We start from the raw sequence: 13,699 nt of genomic DNA on the forward strand, positions 1-13,699 counted from the left end.
AAGCTGAACTCAGTGTACAACTTCAACAAAATGTCTCATTAATTTTAATGAAATGAAGGAGTGTAAATGATGAAGTCCACATCGTGACAATTGTGCTTTCACACAGATTAACGCTATTCATAATTGTCTTGTAGATTGGATACCTGTGTATACCATATTTTAATTTCAGGAGTCAAAAGAGGTGAAGGTTTGTCAAAGTGAATTTGCCAGTGAATGTAGTTTGGAGAATCCTTCTTCTGTATGAATACAAGAAACAAACATTTTTGTCGTGTATGCCCTGTATTTTTACATATACCATGTAACACAAATAATAAAACAGACTGCCTAAATCCCAGTGCTTTACTGGCATTACAAGTGTGAAAATATATTTATAACGCAACTCATATTTGGAATATCTTAAAACAGCTCGTACCATATAACCGTTAGCTTCTAACTATCTATTTAAATCTATTTTATCTTGCTTTATTTTGGCTATTTTGAGTCGTTTTGAGCTACGGTGTGGCGAGTAATGCTGAACAGGCAACGATGGGCACTGAGAAGTGAAGGGAAAACTGCAGCACAACAATCAGCCACACGGGGGAACTCAAACAAGCAACGAGCAGAGAGAGAGAGAGAGAGAGAGAGAGAGAGAGAGAGAGAGAGAGAGAGAGAGAGAGAGAGAGAGAGAGAGAGAGAGAGAGAGAGAGAGATGTTTGTTTTGTAAGTGATACAGTAACATATACTCACTTAAGTGATCCTTCTGAAAACACACACACACGCACACACACACAACATTACAGCACTAACTGATGCTCTAAACTTGACTCCTGAAGATGCAGCGATGACAACCTAAAGATGCTCTCTGTGAATATTTTCTTTAGTGTGCTGAAAATATCGTATTTGACCGGGAAGTAAGCCTTTCGCTGAATTTACTAAAAAATTATTAGCTAAACATAATCAAAACTTAAACTACATCTCTCAGTATTATACCGCCTACATCTATGCAACGGTGAGCTCGGTTGCTAACAATATTACTGGCTTGCTCAGTATTTATTCCATATTAAGTATTTATTGAGGTAGCCTGCTCCGTTCACAATGGGCAGCGTAGTCTGACCTACACGTTTCATTCCTCACGTAGTGCACTACAGCAGAGCTGAGCCCGTTGCATCGCCTTCCTTTTTCATCGTCACGTGCTACAACATGTGGCCTCACATGGATTATTATATGGCAGATGCAGTTATACGGCCTATGCCAGAAAGCTAAACACGCGACAGGAAATTTAAATTTCATAATTGCACATGAAAATGACACGCTGTTGTAAAATAATCCTGCTTCCAATAATATGATATGAATGCGTGGTTCAATTATTAAGATCAATTCATTGTAAGTGATTTTAAAATGTCACTCCATGTGTGCTTATGAAATTACGCTATACGCTCTACGCCATAAACGCTCCTTTGATAAAGACACTGTTTCAATGCATGATAACTGAACTGAAAAGTATTCGCTGTCTCTGCCCTTCACATCCTCTTACTCAGTCTTCCCTATATAGTTTCCATGGCAGCCGTGACTGTCCTCTAGTCGCTGTACATTTAGATTGATCCTCCAGCCTATCTGACGTCAAGTTACCAGGGAGACTGGAGGTGTGCACGTGTCCGGTATAAAAGCCAGTAGCACCGCACGGAAACTGAGCAGACACTGCAGCATCACTCCAAGAGGTAGGCATGCATCTAACACATGACTAGATCTACATTGTACTAATTCATGTATTTATGTGATCCCCTACAAATATCTGAATTGAGAATTGCCTCTTTTCTTACACATTATTTGTGTACAGGGATCTTTCTGGCGCTGAATGAAAAGGGATGCGCCCTTGCTTCGGCCTTGTCGCACTGAGGCTGTTATGTAATCATTAATAGCACCGAATTTCATCTTCCAAACGCAACTTGTATAAGTATTTCATTTTAAAGACGTTGTTTACTTTTTAAGGGGTGAAGCAGGCACTCAAGTGGCACCCACGCAGATCCATTGTCTCTTTCAGCCTTTTGAAAAAATTAAACTGTCGCGGTAACGTGATAGCGCTAACTTAGCTTACTGTGGTGCAGTAAAAATTGCGGAAGATGTCGACATTTCATGAAGGCGTGTACCAAATTTCTGTAATTCTTTTATATTCGAGTGAAATTCTATTGTATCATCGTTAGAATTCGCAAAGAACAAATGGTTTAAGAAATACAAAGTACGTTTCGAAATGGGTCGTCACATTTTTCTCCAGTGTGGAATGAATGAATGTACAGGAAATCCATGTCCTACAATTGAGTACGTGCCTTCCGAGTTACCCACGATGAACACTCATATTACGTCATATCGCTCCAGAATGTGCGTTTTCTGTGAATGAAAAACGTTTTGATCGTTTTTAGTGGCTGTATAATGTTGTTTAATACGGGTACATTGGTCTTCAAATTTTCTTTATTAACATGAAATCGGGCGGTACTCGGTGTGCTTCTTGTGTTTAGTCTACGCATCCGGTCAAGTAAAACTCTTTATCTTTAGACAAGTGTCTCTTATCAGTCCGTTTCTACTGTTGACTTAGATGTTATGTGTTGGAAAACAGGATTGGAGATTTTGCTTTGCGCATGCCATGTCCTAACGTTTCGTTAACTATTCCTTCTTCAGAACACCACAGTTTGCTAGATGTTAGTCGAAAACGTTTTTACTGTCTCTCCCGTTGATAATAGAGCAACAAGTTGCTTCGTCAATAATTCTCCCTAAACGCTGATTGATGGAGATGTAAACCGCAGGTGGTAGGCCACTCGCATCCCTATTCTTATGAAGGTCAAATTGACCGTCAAGGTCAGACAAGATATATTTTAAAGATGCAACACTTCCGTGCTTTCGACTAAGCTAACTGGAAGTATATTATGACTATCCGACAGTGACCTGTTATTCAGTAGTTTTAGTTAACATGTCTGGTGTAGCCATGTTCACCACGTGTAGGATATTCGCAAGGCTAATTGCCTGTCTACGTGCTCAGCGTCAAGTATGAATTCGGCACGCACAAGTGTTGCTGATGCAATGAAGGGTTTCATGTTCCTGACTCGGATTTGTCATATAAAGAAAAGAACTATTGAGTCATCCACGCTCCTTGCCTTTTAGGCAGGGTTTTTCCAACCTTAGACTTTTACTTCTAGAAACCTCCCTATTCACTGGTCTTTCCCCTTTGGCTACTGCTCTGCATACATGTACAGGAAATTATGCACGTGCAACTCAGTATCTGTCTTACCTTTCAAGGAGATATATACATTTTACATTTCATCAAATTTACCTGTTGAACTTCAGCTGTTCTCTCTTACCTAGAATAGGTCTTGACAATAAGGCTGTTTCTTTTTATATAAATTGACTTGAAGATAGTTGAGAAAATGGAGGCAGTAAGATGCCAAACTCTGCATGATGACACAGCATACCTGCTGTGTGTGGACCGCAGGCAGATCACATGAAGGTTGCTGGCCACCCCTCCTTCCTCCACTCACTGCAGTTCCATAGCTCTGCTCTTTTATTCATGATTGGTTTACAACGGCCTGAAACAAGCTAACAGATCTCCAACTGGCCCCGTTATTCGCCATGAGGTTGAAGTATGGGGAGTATATAAATGCGCATAACAGATTTTTGAGACCTATTTGAGACTCAGGTCTCTTCTTAGGCTTTGACATAGTATGTTGTGCACTTATTTAGGAAAAAAACATGACCTTTATTTCAAAAATACTTGATTTCCTACTGATGCACACTGAGGTAATATCTGTGTTGTTCCATAACAAAGCAACTGAAATTTTTGGCATGACTAGTCACAGGATTGCAGACTTGTTTGCATTGGTAGATAATTCACATTTAAAAATAGTGAAGGAAAAAAAATTGAGGTCTGAAATTCGTATTGAATAAATCACTAATAACACAGTAAAATGTTCATAAAATTAAAATCATGTCCATGTTTTATATGTTATCTGTTTTAACTAGGAAAACAAGTGTTTCTAAAATTCAAGCAGTTCTTGATAAGTCCTGAGATCCTATTCAGAAACCTGCACAGAGGTTATCCAGATTTGGCTTATTCCAGAACTGGACATACCTACTACACACATTCTTACCAGCTGTTTTGGGGAAAACAGAAATAAAAAGACACATTTTTGATCAGGGTGTGGTAGAAGACTTTGGGGGGGGGGGTTGAATACCAGGGATCTCTCTATCCTGTCGCTTTTTTTTCATGCTGTTAGTGCTGCTTATGGAAAAGTACTGAGCCTACCAGACACAGTCGGGAATTTAGGAAGTGGCCGTGAGAAGTGGTGCATGTGTGTGTAGCTGCATAAATTCATTCTCTTTCTTTCTTTCTTTCTTTCCTTCTTTCTTTGTTTCTCTCTTTTTTTCTTTCTTTCTTTCTTTCTTTCTTTCTTTCTTTCTTTCTTTCTTTCTTTCTTTTCCTTCTTCTCATCTGTAAATGTGAATGTGGGTTAGTTTGCTCATCGTAACTCATGTAGTGTGGGCAGTCAACATTAAATAAACTCTTTCTCTGAAGTATTTGGGAAAGGAACGAGGCTGGAACGTGTGGTAATGGCAGGATGTGCACAAGTGCTGGAGTATGACACAGCACTTCCTCAAAATGGCCTCTGGTCCCACGACTGCAGGGAGGAATGCTGCCCTTGAGACACAGACACACAAAGTCAACTGTCTCAGTCAACAAACAACTTTTTTTTTTTTTTTTTTTTTGCAACAAACCCCTGAAATGTGTTTTAAGTGACAAGATTACATACATTGTCAAATTTGGGATAAATTTGTTTCATTTGTGATTAATTTGATTCCTTTCTAAAATTGAGGCTTGGTCCTCCCACATATCCAGTACCCACCATGTTTTTGTGCCATTGTTAGAGATATTTTCTGCTCTAATGGATGTCTGTGTGCCCCAAGGGGGGCTGACCCAGTTACTCATGGCGTTTTTTTTTTTTGAGGGATGGGCACTGGCTGTTAGCTGGGGTGTTTAAAGTTGCAGGCTTGTCCCTGTGTCTGTGCCTGGGGTTGAGTGGGCGTGGCAGAGTGTCACCTCAGCGGAAGGACGGCTTTGTTACACACTGAACAGCAGGGTTCTCTAGCCAAGGACCAGCCGGCTGCTATTGAGAAAAAGCGTGTTAAAAATCATTTGAGATGAACTGGTTCATTTTCCAGTTTGTTACTCATGGTAGAGTTTAGTTCTGCGCTGCATTTCTTAGGAAGTGGTATGTGGTTTAGAACTGATAATTTGGGGGGGGGGGGTTGTGATATGTTTCACATGACATCTGAATTCATGCACTGCAGAAACGGGACACACCGTTAACACAACAAGTAGTCCATGTCTTCTAATTGGAGGCACTAGCATTAACCTTCTATGGTCACAAACTGACACTCTGTGGCCTGTCACCGACTCTTCCTCGTGCCTTGTGAGTTTTTGAGTAAGAGCACTGGGCTTCTTATGAGGCAGCTGTAAGACAAAACCCGTATTGATAAGAACCCTAACAATTAAATTCCAGAGGTCATCCCGCTGTGTTCGCCAAAAAAAAAAAAAGTGTTAGAGGAGGAATGTGTCCATAACAAAAACGCCTGCACAGTGGAACACTCTTTGACGAGATTATCATTTTCATATAAGAGAGGAGAGCAGAAGTTCGAAAAAACTTGGATGATGTTTGTGCATTTCAGACCATGGAAAACATAGTGGTTTGCGGTGATAGAGCGATAGAATATGAGTTGGAGTAAAAAAAAAAAATGGAGAAGGAAAGGGAAGGTTAAAATGCAGACTTGAGTTTTTTCTTCCTGCACACGTGACCACACAGACAGCAGAAGCAACGTTTATCAAAACTTACACACTCACAGTTGTGGTCAGAATTGTGACATAAATAAAATTCTTACGCCCTTGGACTGAATGCTAGGAAGTACGTACATAGCTCTTTGGAGTTTTACAGTGTTGTGTGAGAATGGGCCCGTGAGCCAGCTTCCCTAGGCCCAGTCAGCCAGCCTAGGCGCAGTGCACTGTGGGACGCTTTAAAAAGACTACACACTGTGCGCGGGACTAGAGAGATTAGGATAAGCCATATGGGTTAGGTGCAATGGACCCTAGAGAGACACACACACACACACACACACACATATTGGCTCAGATTAGGAGATTAGAGGGATGTCTTCTGTTAGACTCAGCTAGGTGCAAGGGTAATGCTGAGTTGTCGTGTGATAGGCTGAGGTTGGCCCTACTGTTTTGGATATCTTCACGGACCCTTGTGTTCGTTCATTTTGTGAAAAGAGCACTACAGACCAAGTTCACAGCAAGGTACTCTCTACTTTTTGGTCCAGTCGACATCTTAGCGCCAGAAACACACTGGCATAGTTTTTATAGTCACAATGTTATGTGGACTTTATCAAAGTGTTTGTGGCTTAGTTATCAGTATTGGACGTTTGAATTGTCAAGTTATTTGGCGCCATGTACTGTCACTATGTTCAGTTTAGATGACCCCAGATTAGTAAGGGTGCCGTTTAACAGCATGTCCGGCTAGCTAAGCAGTCGACTGAAAAAAAAAACCCCAAATAAAAAAATAGTTCATGTCTACAGTTGGTTGATTTGTTCAAGGTTGTACTTCAGTTGTTCCGCTGTTTATAAGTCTGAGTGTGCCAGCTATCATTACCGGAGAAAAAGCTGGAGGCCTTTTCCACCCGAGCACGGAATCGGCTCTGCGCCCCGTGAGTGGAAAAGGACGTCATGTCCGTCTGATATGCAGGGATCATTTTGACACCAACACAGAGATGATAGGTCATCAAGGGCCACTTGGCTGTGTTTTCAAGGACATGTCGAACATGTGCCAAATGATAGTCACCTTGACTGTGGCACAGTGCATGTGTAAGCCCATTTAAGAGCACTACTTGTTTAAAAGCTTTTTATCACCAGATAACACTGCAGCCCTTTGAGGTCTGTACAAAAAGAATAGTCAGATTGCACTGTACTGTTCACTGCTGTTTGTCCATTAACGGACTGAGTTGTAGATATGGATTTTCCAGGTGTCGTTTTTGTCCTCTTCGATTGAACCTTGATTCACCCCACGTCTGTTTCCAAAACCAGTAATTGTACTGACAGATTGGGATAGGCCTGTGCATGGTGTTGTACTGCTCTATCGATTAAATCAAAGCATTAACGAAAGTGCTCTCAAATTTCCTGCTCTGTCTTAAAGTTAGCATTATGCCATCTTGATCAACTTCTGATTGCTTCACAACTGCATTACATCAGTTTCATAAGCCGCTTTCCTGAGTTTTTGTTCCGTTCTTTTGCAACATTTGAGACTTTGCACAGAATGGAGAAACGAGGTGTAACACCCCCAGTATCTGTTAAGACTTGCATGTGTAATCAGCCACCCCCAAAAATACTGTTAACAGTATTGCTTTTTGTTGTTGTTGTTGTTTTTTTTCCTTTGATGAAAACAACTTTTCTATAATTTCAGAGTTCCTAAAAAAAAAAAAGTTTTGTCCTGTATCAGATGGCCGTGCACTTGGGCATGTCCCCTGCTCCTCTCTGCTTTTCTCCTGTGAGAGAACAGTGCTTCTTCTGGCTCCTCCCTCTTTCTTTCCTAGTGGTCTTGTGAAACGCCCCTTGGCCACAGCAAGCCTTATAAGGAAAGTGGTGTTGATTATTTGAGTCAGGTCTAAAGCGGCCCATCTCCTTCCCTTTGTTTAGTAAATACTGTGTGGGTTGCACAACTGACCTTGTCTTCCCTCTGCATCTCTCAATGTTGAAAACATGCCCTGACAAAGCCAAAGAGTGTATGATCAGAAGTGCTGCATGTATTCTACACATTCATGCAGTGACTTGCAACATATACCAGGCATTGAACTTCATGCTCCTCTTTCAACACATATATGGAAAATTCCAGTTTGGCTGTGTATAGCTAAGACAACCAGCCTGTCTAACATTTGCTGAAATGGAACTCAAGAAAACGGCTCCTCTGATTAAACTGCGAGAAGAGGAGAGGGAAGGTTTTGGTCACAGGCTGTGACCACAGCTTTTTGCGGGGGGTTTTTTTTTGGCTGTTCTCTTTCTCTGGACCCTACACAATGGGCCTGTGACTGCCAAGCCAAAAAAACGTGGTGAACTGAAGTTGGGCATGGCCTGAACTGCATGCTAATGCTTACACAACAATCGGATCTCCCATGGAGCTCAGCCAAAGGCGTGGCTGTTAGCGTACAGCTCCGTATAGAATGTACAATTTTCTTTTTATTTTGGTGTTTGTTTGTTTGTTTGTTTTTTTGCATCACGCATTCTGCGCAGTCACGTAGAAGTCGCTCTGTAGAAAAAACATCGAGTCCAATGAGTACACCAGTGTTAAAAAAAACAGCGGGAATTCTGAAAAATTATTTCAAGCAGGCTAAATTCTTGTAAATAAACCAAATGGGGATAAGATGTGTTTGCCACGGAAAGGGGCGAAAAGTGGTTTTGTGTTTTATACTGCGTGTGATGAAAAAAGGTCCTACATGTCGTAAAAGTCAGTCGAGTGTGATCTAAAGACACATGCTTGCCCACCAGCTGTCAGTCTGCAGGTTATGCAGATTTGGCTTTTGTAATTTTTTTTTATCTGGGATTTCATTTGTCGTCTCCTTCATGTTTCAGGCTCAGCAAGACAACCCCGTCAACTGCAATAATGTCAGATCTCTGTGTTGGAATCAATGGGTGAGAAAAACACTAAACTCTGTACCTACTTTATTACAAAGAGACAGTTTTTGACATCTCACTAGGCATTTAGTCTCTCCAGTTTGCTGTCTAGACCACTAAGCAGGTCTAAAAAAGTAAAAATGCTGCATGTACTGAGGGACATGAAAGCCTGCTGCAGAGCATCCTACTGATAATCTTACTGGAGATCCAGAAGTTTCTGTCGATACACGTAGAGCTGGAGAGACAGACACTTTGGCTCTGTTAAAAAAAAAAGAAAGAAAAACAGTCGGAGGACAGTGGGAGAGGAATTATCAGAACAAGATTACACAGAAAGTCCCAAGCCAAATCCAATATGAGTACATGCTTGCACATGCACACACTGAAGCACAGCTCACATATCTAATAAAAAATAAGCTGTCAAGATTCAGTACGCACCAATTTAATCTTTTTACAAAACTCTTTGTACAGTAATTACATCAGTGTTACATCAATTTGTACATCAACACTACATCACTAAATATATAACTTGTGCTACAGATTATTTGCTGTAAACCCTCTATAATACAGTGGAAATTCCCAATTCCCTCAGTATTCCCTGTTGATAGAGATGAAGTGTGGAAATGGGGCAGCTGAACACATGAGACACTGGTTTTCCTCCCCTTATGCTACAGATGGCTGAACAGATGGAACAAGCTTTAGTTCAGCCAGAACAAAAATTGAGACAAAATTAAAACCCCAGACATATTAAAAACACTGCAGACTGTAGACTGATTTGTTTTTTTTTTTTATTTCTGTCTACATCAAATAATAACTAATTGAGATTGTACTGAATGCGTCATTGTGTTACGGTTTATCATTACATTATAATAAATGATCATTTGGAGTTCGACTCTTTCATTTTCTAAGTATATATGAGAGTAGTGTTTTTGTTTGATGTTTGGAAAGTCACACCTACTCCTCATAGGCCTTCAGTGTCATACAATAAATGCGTCCTTTCCCATATCTGACAGATTTGGCCGTATTGGCCGTCTGGTCCTTCGGGCCTGCCTGCAGAAAGGAATCAAAGTCACAGCCATCAACGACCCCTTTATTGACCTGCAGTACATGGTGAGTCCCCGCCCGGGTCAGACCTGCTCTGCCCCCGTTTCCCAGCCTGTAAGAGCAACACATCTACATCAGTGTAATTGTGTTTCAAAAATGTTTGTTTAGGCCGTGGATTTTAGTCGAATAACTGATGGATACTGATTCGGGCAAAACTGAGTAACGCGTCGTCCTCTTATTTTCACGCAGGTTTACATGTTCAAGTATGACTCCACCCATGGCCGTTACCGTGGAGAGGTGCGTCATGAAGACGGCAAGCTGATTGTTGACAACCACGCCATCTCCGTTTACCAGTGGTGAGTGTCAGGTCTGAGGAATGGGCCTCTGCACTGAGTTTATATCTCCTCCTTAATGTGTAGCCAGGTGAGACATGGGTCCATAATGAGCAAACGGTACATGTGTGACTCAGAGTTTGAGTTGAGAAAGACGAGCAGTATTTTTTTTCATACTGTCTCCATGTTGAGCTACACCTCAGCGTCATATATCACTGTCTGGCATAGCTGTTGTTAACAAACAAGCCTTTAGGTCTGTCACCAGGACCTGAGGTATAATTATAACTCACAGAAAGAGACACAGGGTAGAGTGAGTTAGACAGAGAGTGAGTTTATTTTTTTATCATCTGCCCATGATGTGTGAGTTTTGAGGGGGATTTTTTTCTTAGTTCCTTTCCTTTGCTCACAGGTCAACCTCATTTAATAAAAAACATTCTGTTCTCTTCTCTCTCTCTCTCTGTCAGTATGAAGCCTGCTGAGATCCCATGGGGTGAGGCTGGTGCTCTCTATGTAGTTGAGTCCACTGGAGTCTTCCTCAGCATTGAGAAAGCCTCAGTGAGTATTCACCCCAAGTCAAACAGCCAAAACATCAGCTGTTCGTTTACAGCGGGTAACAAAACAACTCCAGAAAATATATGTCAGTATACAAAACAATTTAGAATGTAAATGCCATTAAAAGTGATATTGCCATAGTTTTATTATGGCTTGAGGCTCATTCTTATCCTGTAATCCTTATGATCATAAATTTCAGTGCGGCTGACAGATGTGTCTCTTGTGTTGCTGATAGGCTCACCTACAGGGAGGAGCCAAGCGTGTTGTTGTGTCTGCCCCCTCCCCTGATGCTCCCATGTTCGTGATGGGCGTCAACCAGGAAAAATATGACCCCTCTAGCATGACCATTGTCAGGTGAGATGGGCTCTAGCCTCAGGGATACATTAGCACTACCTTTGTATTTCAAACGCTTCTTTGAAAAGGTTTAGATGTTGCGTTGCATGTTTATGGACTAAGGTGTTTTCCTGTGCTCAGCAATCCAATAACATGACAGCACTAACACGGACGTTTTATTGGTTGAATCGTAGCAATGCATCCTGTACTACTAACTGCTTGGCTCCCCTGGCCAAGGTCATCCATGACAATTTTGGCATTGAGGAGGCTCTTATGGTAAGTGAATGAGTGTGTGACTGTTTTCCTGAAACTTTTTTTTTTTTCTTTTTCAAATTGTTTTATTGAGCAGATGTTGCAGGTGGCTAATATTTGTACGCTCTTCCCCCCTTGTTCTCCAGACCACAGTCCACGCCTACACCGCCACCCAGAAGACAGTGGATGGTCCCTCTGCCAAGGCATGGCGTGATGGGCGCGGTGCCCACCAGAACATCATCCCTGCCTCCACTGGCGCTGCAAAGGCTGTCGGCAAAGTTATCCCTGAGCTCAATGGGTCAGTGTGGAAGCAACAGACAGACAACACTATGATGACAAATCAATATTTAGTATATAACAGTTCCTTTAAGGATATCACAATATAAAATTTAAAGATGTGTAACGAGACCAGTTTGTCACTTTTTTCACAATAGTTTTTTGATTGGGTGTTTAATTCTTGAAATGTCATCAAAAGATCTTTTTTGATGGAGAACCTGGTGTCAAAACAAGCGGTATTCATCTTGCCATGACTGCTGAAATGCCTTATCTTGGTCGTTTCTTCAGGAAGCTGACAGGCATGGCATTCCGTGTGCCCGTCTCTGACGTGTCAGTGGTGGATCTGACCTGCCGCCTCTCACGACCTGCCAGCTACGCCGAGATCAAAGAGTCTGTCAAGAAGGCCGCTCACGGACCCATGAAGGGAGTCCTGGGATACACAGAGGATTCAGTGAGTTTTAGGAGTCATTTGGCATGTCGAAAACCAGATAAAGGCATTCCACGACGTGCTTCTCAGTGAATTCTAAATATATTTACTAGAAGCTCCAGTATTGTAATGTTCTCTTGCGTTTTCTGTTTTCAGGTTGTGTCCTCTGACTTCATTGGTGACACTCACTCTTCAATTTTCGATGCCGGTGCTGGCATTTCCCTCAATGACAACTTTGTCAAACTCATCTCCTGGTAAGCTTAATAGTTAAATCTCAAGCATTGGTCTGTCTGAAATGCTTTTTTGGAATATTATAACACTGTATGTGCTGTACACAGTCACGTATTAAGCAATGTCTTAATTTTTTTTTTAATCTATCACAGGTATGACAATGAGTTTGGCTACAGCCACCGTGTTGCTGACCTCTTGATGTACATGCACACCAAGGAGTAACTTCCCAGCAATTCCGAAAAGCCTGAATGGGACCATCATTCCTTCTTTTACATGCACTCACTTCATAGTTAAAGCCATAGTGACACACCCTAGTACCCAGTTTCTTCACTCTCTACAAGACGAATTAGTCTCTGTAGTAGTCTGAGTGTGAGTGTTAGTTTTCCTTTATGAAAAAGTCCCACTTTGAGGCAAATTTTGACTTGGCGGTATTTGTGTCTGTGTCGCTCCACAAGCATTGCTGTAGTTGTTTCCATAGTGGGTGTTTAACATGTGATATTGGTGTTAAGAATTCGAGATACAAGGTTAAGTGAGAAAAATGATAACTGTAACGCGAAAGGAAATAAATCTGACAAAAAATATTTAAAGTAAAAAATCTGTGGTGTTCATTTTCTTTTTTTTGTCTCACCATTCATGTCTACCACATATTATGGTATTTTGGACAGAACATGCTTTCCCAGATCTCAGTTAATAAAACATGATAAAAACTGAAAGAGTGTTTAGTGTATTTTTGCTTCATCTCAAATGATTTAACACAATACCAGGCAACCATTAACACTCCATGAAACACGAGTAAATCATCAATTTGAAAGAATTTTTTAAACCAGTACCTTCTCATAGATGGTAACTGAACAGACACTTGGGTATCTATTTTAATATTAACGATGAGAAATGTGTAGGTGAAGAGTGTAAATGCCACCTTGAGTACTTTCAAGCTATTCAAAGAATGAATAACGACAGATAAATCGCAAGATGCATCTAAAATCGATAGGAGCCATTTTGAGTTCACTTACTGCAAACCTGCTTTTTGCAAAACGCAATAATGAGGATCTCTCCAGAGAACGGTTGGCGGCATCTTGTGGTAATGATTTTACTTTCTCAACTATAGGGAGAGAGGCGAAGGAAAAGTTGCTTGAGACTAATTAATTCATTTGCACGTACATAAAAATGTTCTCTTTTGCAAGATTTTATGATAAGAAAGCGCCCATATGAAGGAGCCCATATTAACAGCTGCATTCAAACTAAGAGACGGTACTGAAGTACACCGTTACATTAAAAGATGACTGTGAAAGACATCTTCAGGTGTAAATGCCTAAGCTCTAATACTGAACAAAAAACAAGGACGCTGAGTGTCACAGATGCCAAGTACCAGTCTTATGTATTATCCCAGGCTATACAGTTCGCCCTTTTTTCGCCGTGCTCCCTGCAAGTTAGTATGTGCATTTCTTGAACTGATGAGGCAGCGCTAGCTAGCGGTAACGGATTTTCATTTCAGCTTGATATTTTTGCCTGTTGTATTTAAAACTTCGAGTGAGATATAAATGAGAAGGACTTTGAAGGAGATACCCTTGCGGA

At 41.1% G+C, this 13,699-nt stretch overlaps 1 protein-coding gene across 1 annotated transcript; it reads left to right on the forward strand.

The window, feature by feature from the left end:
* Nucleotides 1-1,661: 1,661 nt before the first annotated feature.
* gapdhs (glyceraldehyde-3-phosphate dehydrogenase, spermatogenic) lies at nucleotides 1,662-12,818 on the forward strand. Its single transcript, XM_030781055.1, has 11 exons — nucleotides 1,662-1,697; nucleotides 8,639-8,698; nucleotides 9,691-9,787; nucleotides 9,971-10,077; nucleotides 10,518-10,608; nucleotides 10,841-10,959; nucleotides 11,133-11,214; nucleotides 11,337-11,488; nucleotides 11,755-11,917; nucleotides 12,050-12,147; nucleotides 12,277-12,818. The coding sequence occupies exons 2-11, from the start codon at nucleotides 8,670-8,672 to the stop codon at nucleotides 12,344-12,346; spliced, it is 1,008 nt and encodes a 335-aa protein (XP_030636915.1). The 5' UTR covers nucleotides 1,662-1,697; nucleotides 8,639-8,669; the 3' UTR covers nucleotides 12,347-12,818.
* Nucleotides 12,819-13,699: the final 881 nt, after the last annotated feature.

Source organism: Chanos chanos, chromosome 8 (assembly GCF_902362185.1).
Source record: "Chanos chanos chromosome 8, fChaCha1.1, whole genome shotgun sequence".
In the NCBI taxonomy this organism is placed as follows: Eukaryota; Metazoa; Chordata; class Actinopteri; order Gonorynchiformes; family Chanidae; genus Chanos; species Chanos chanos.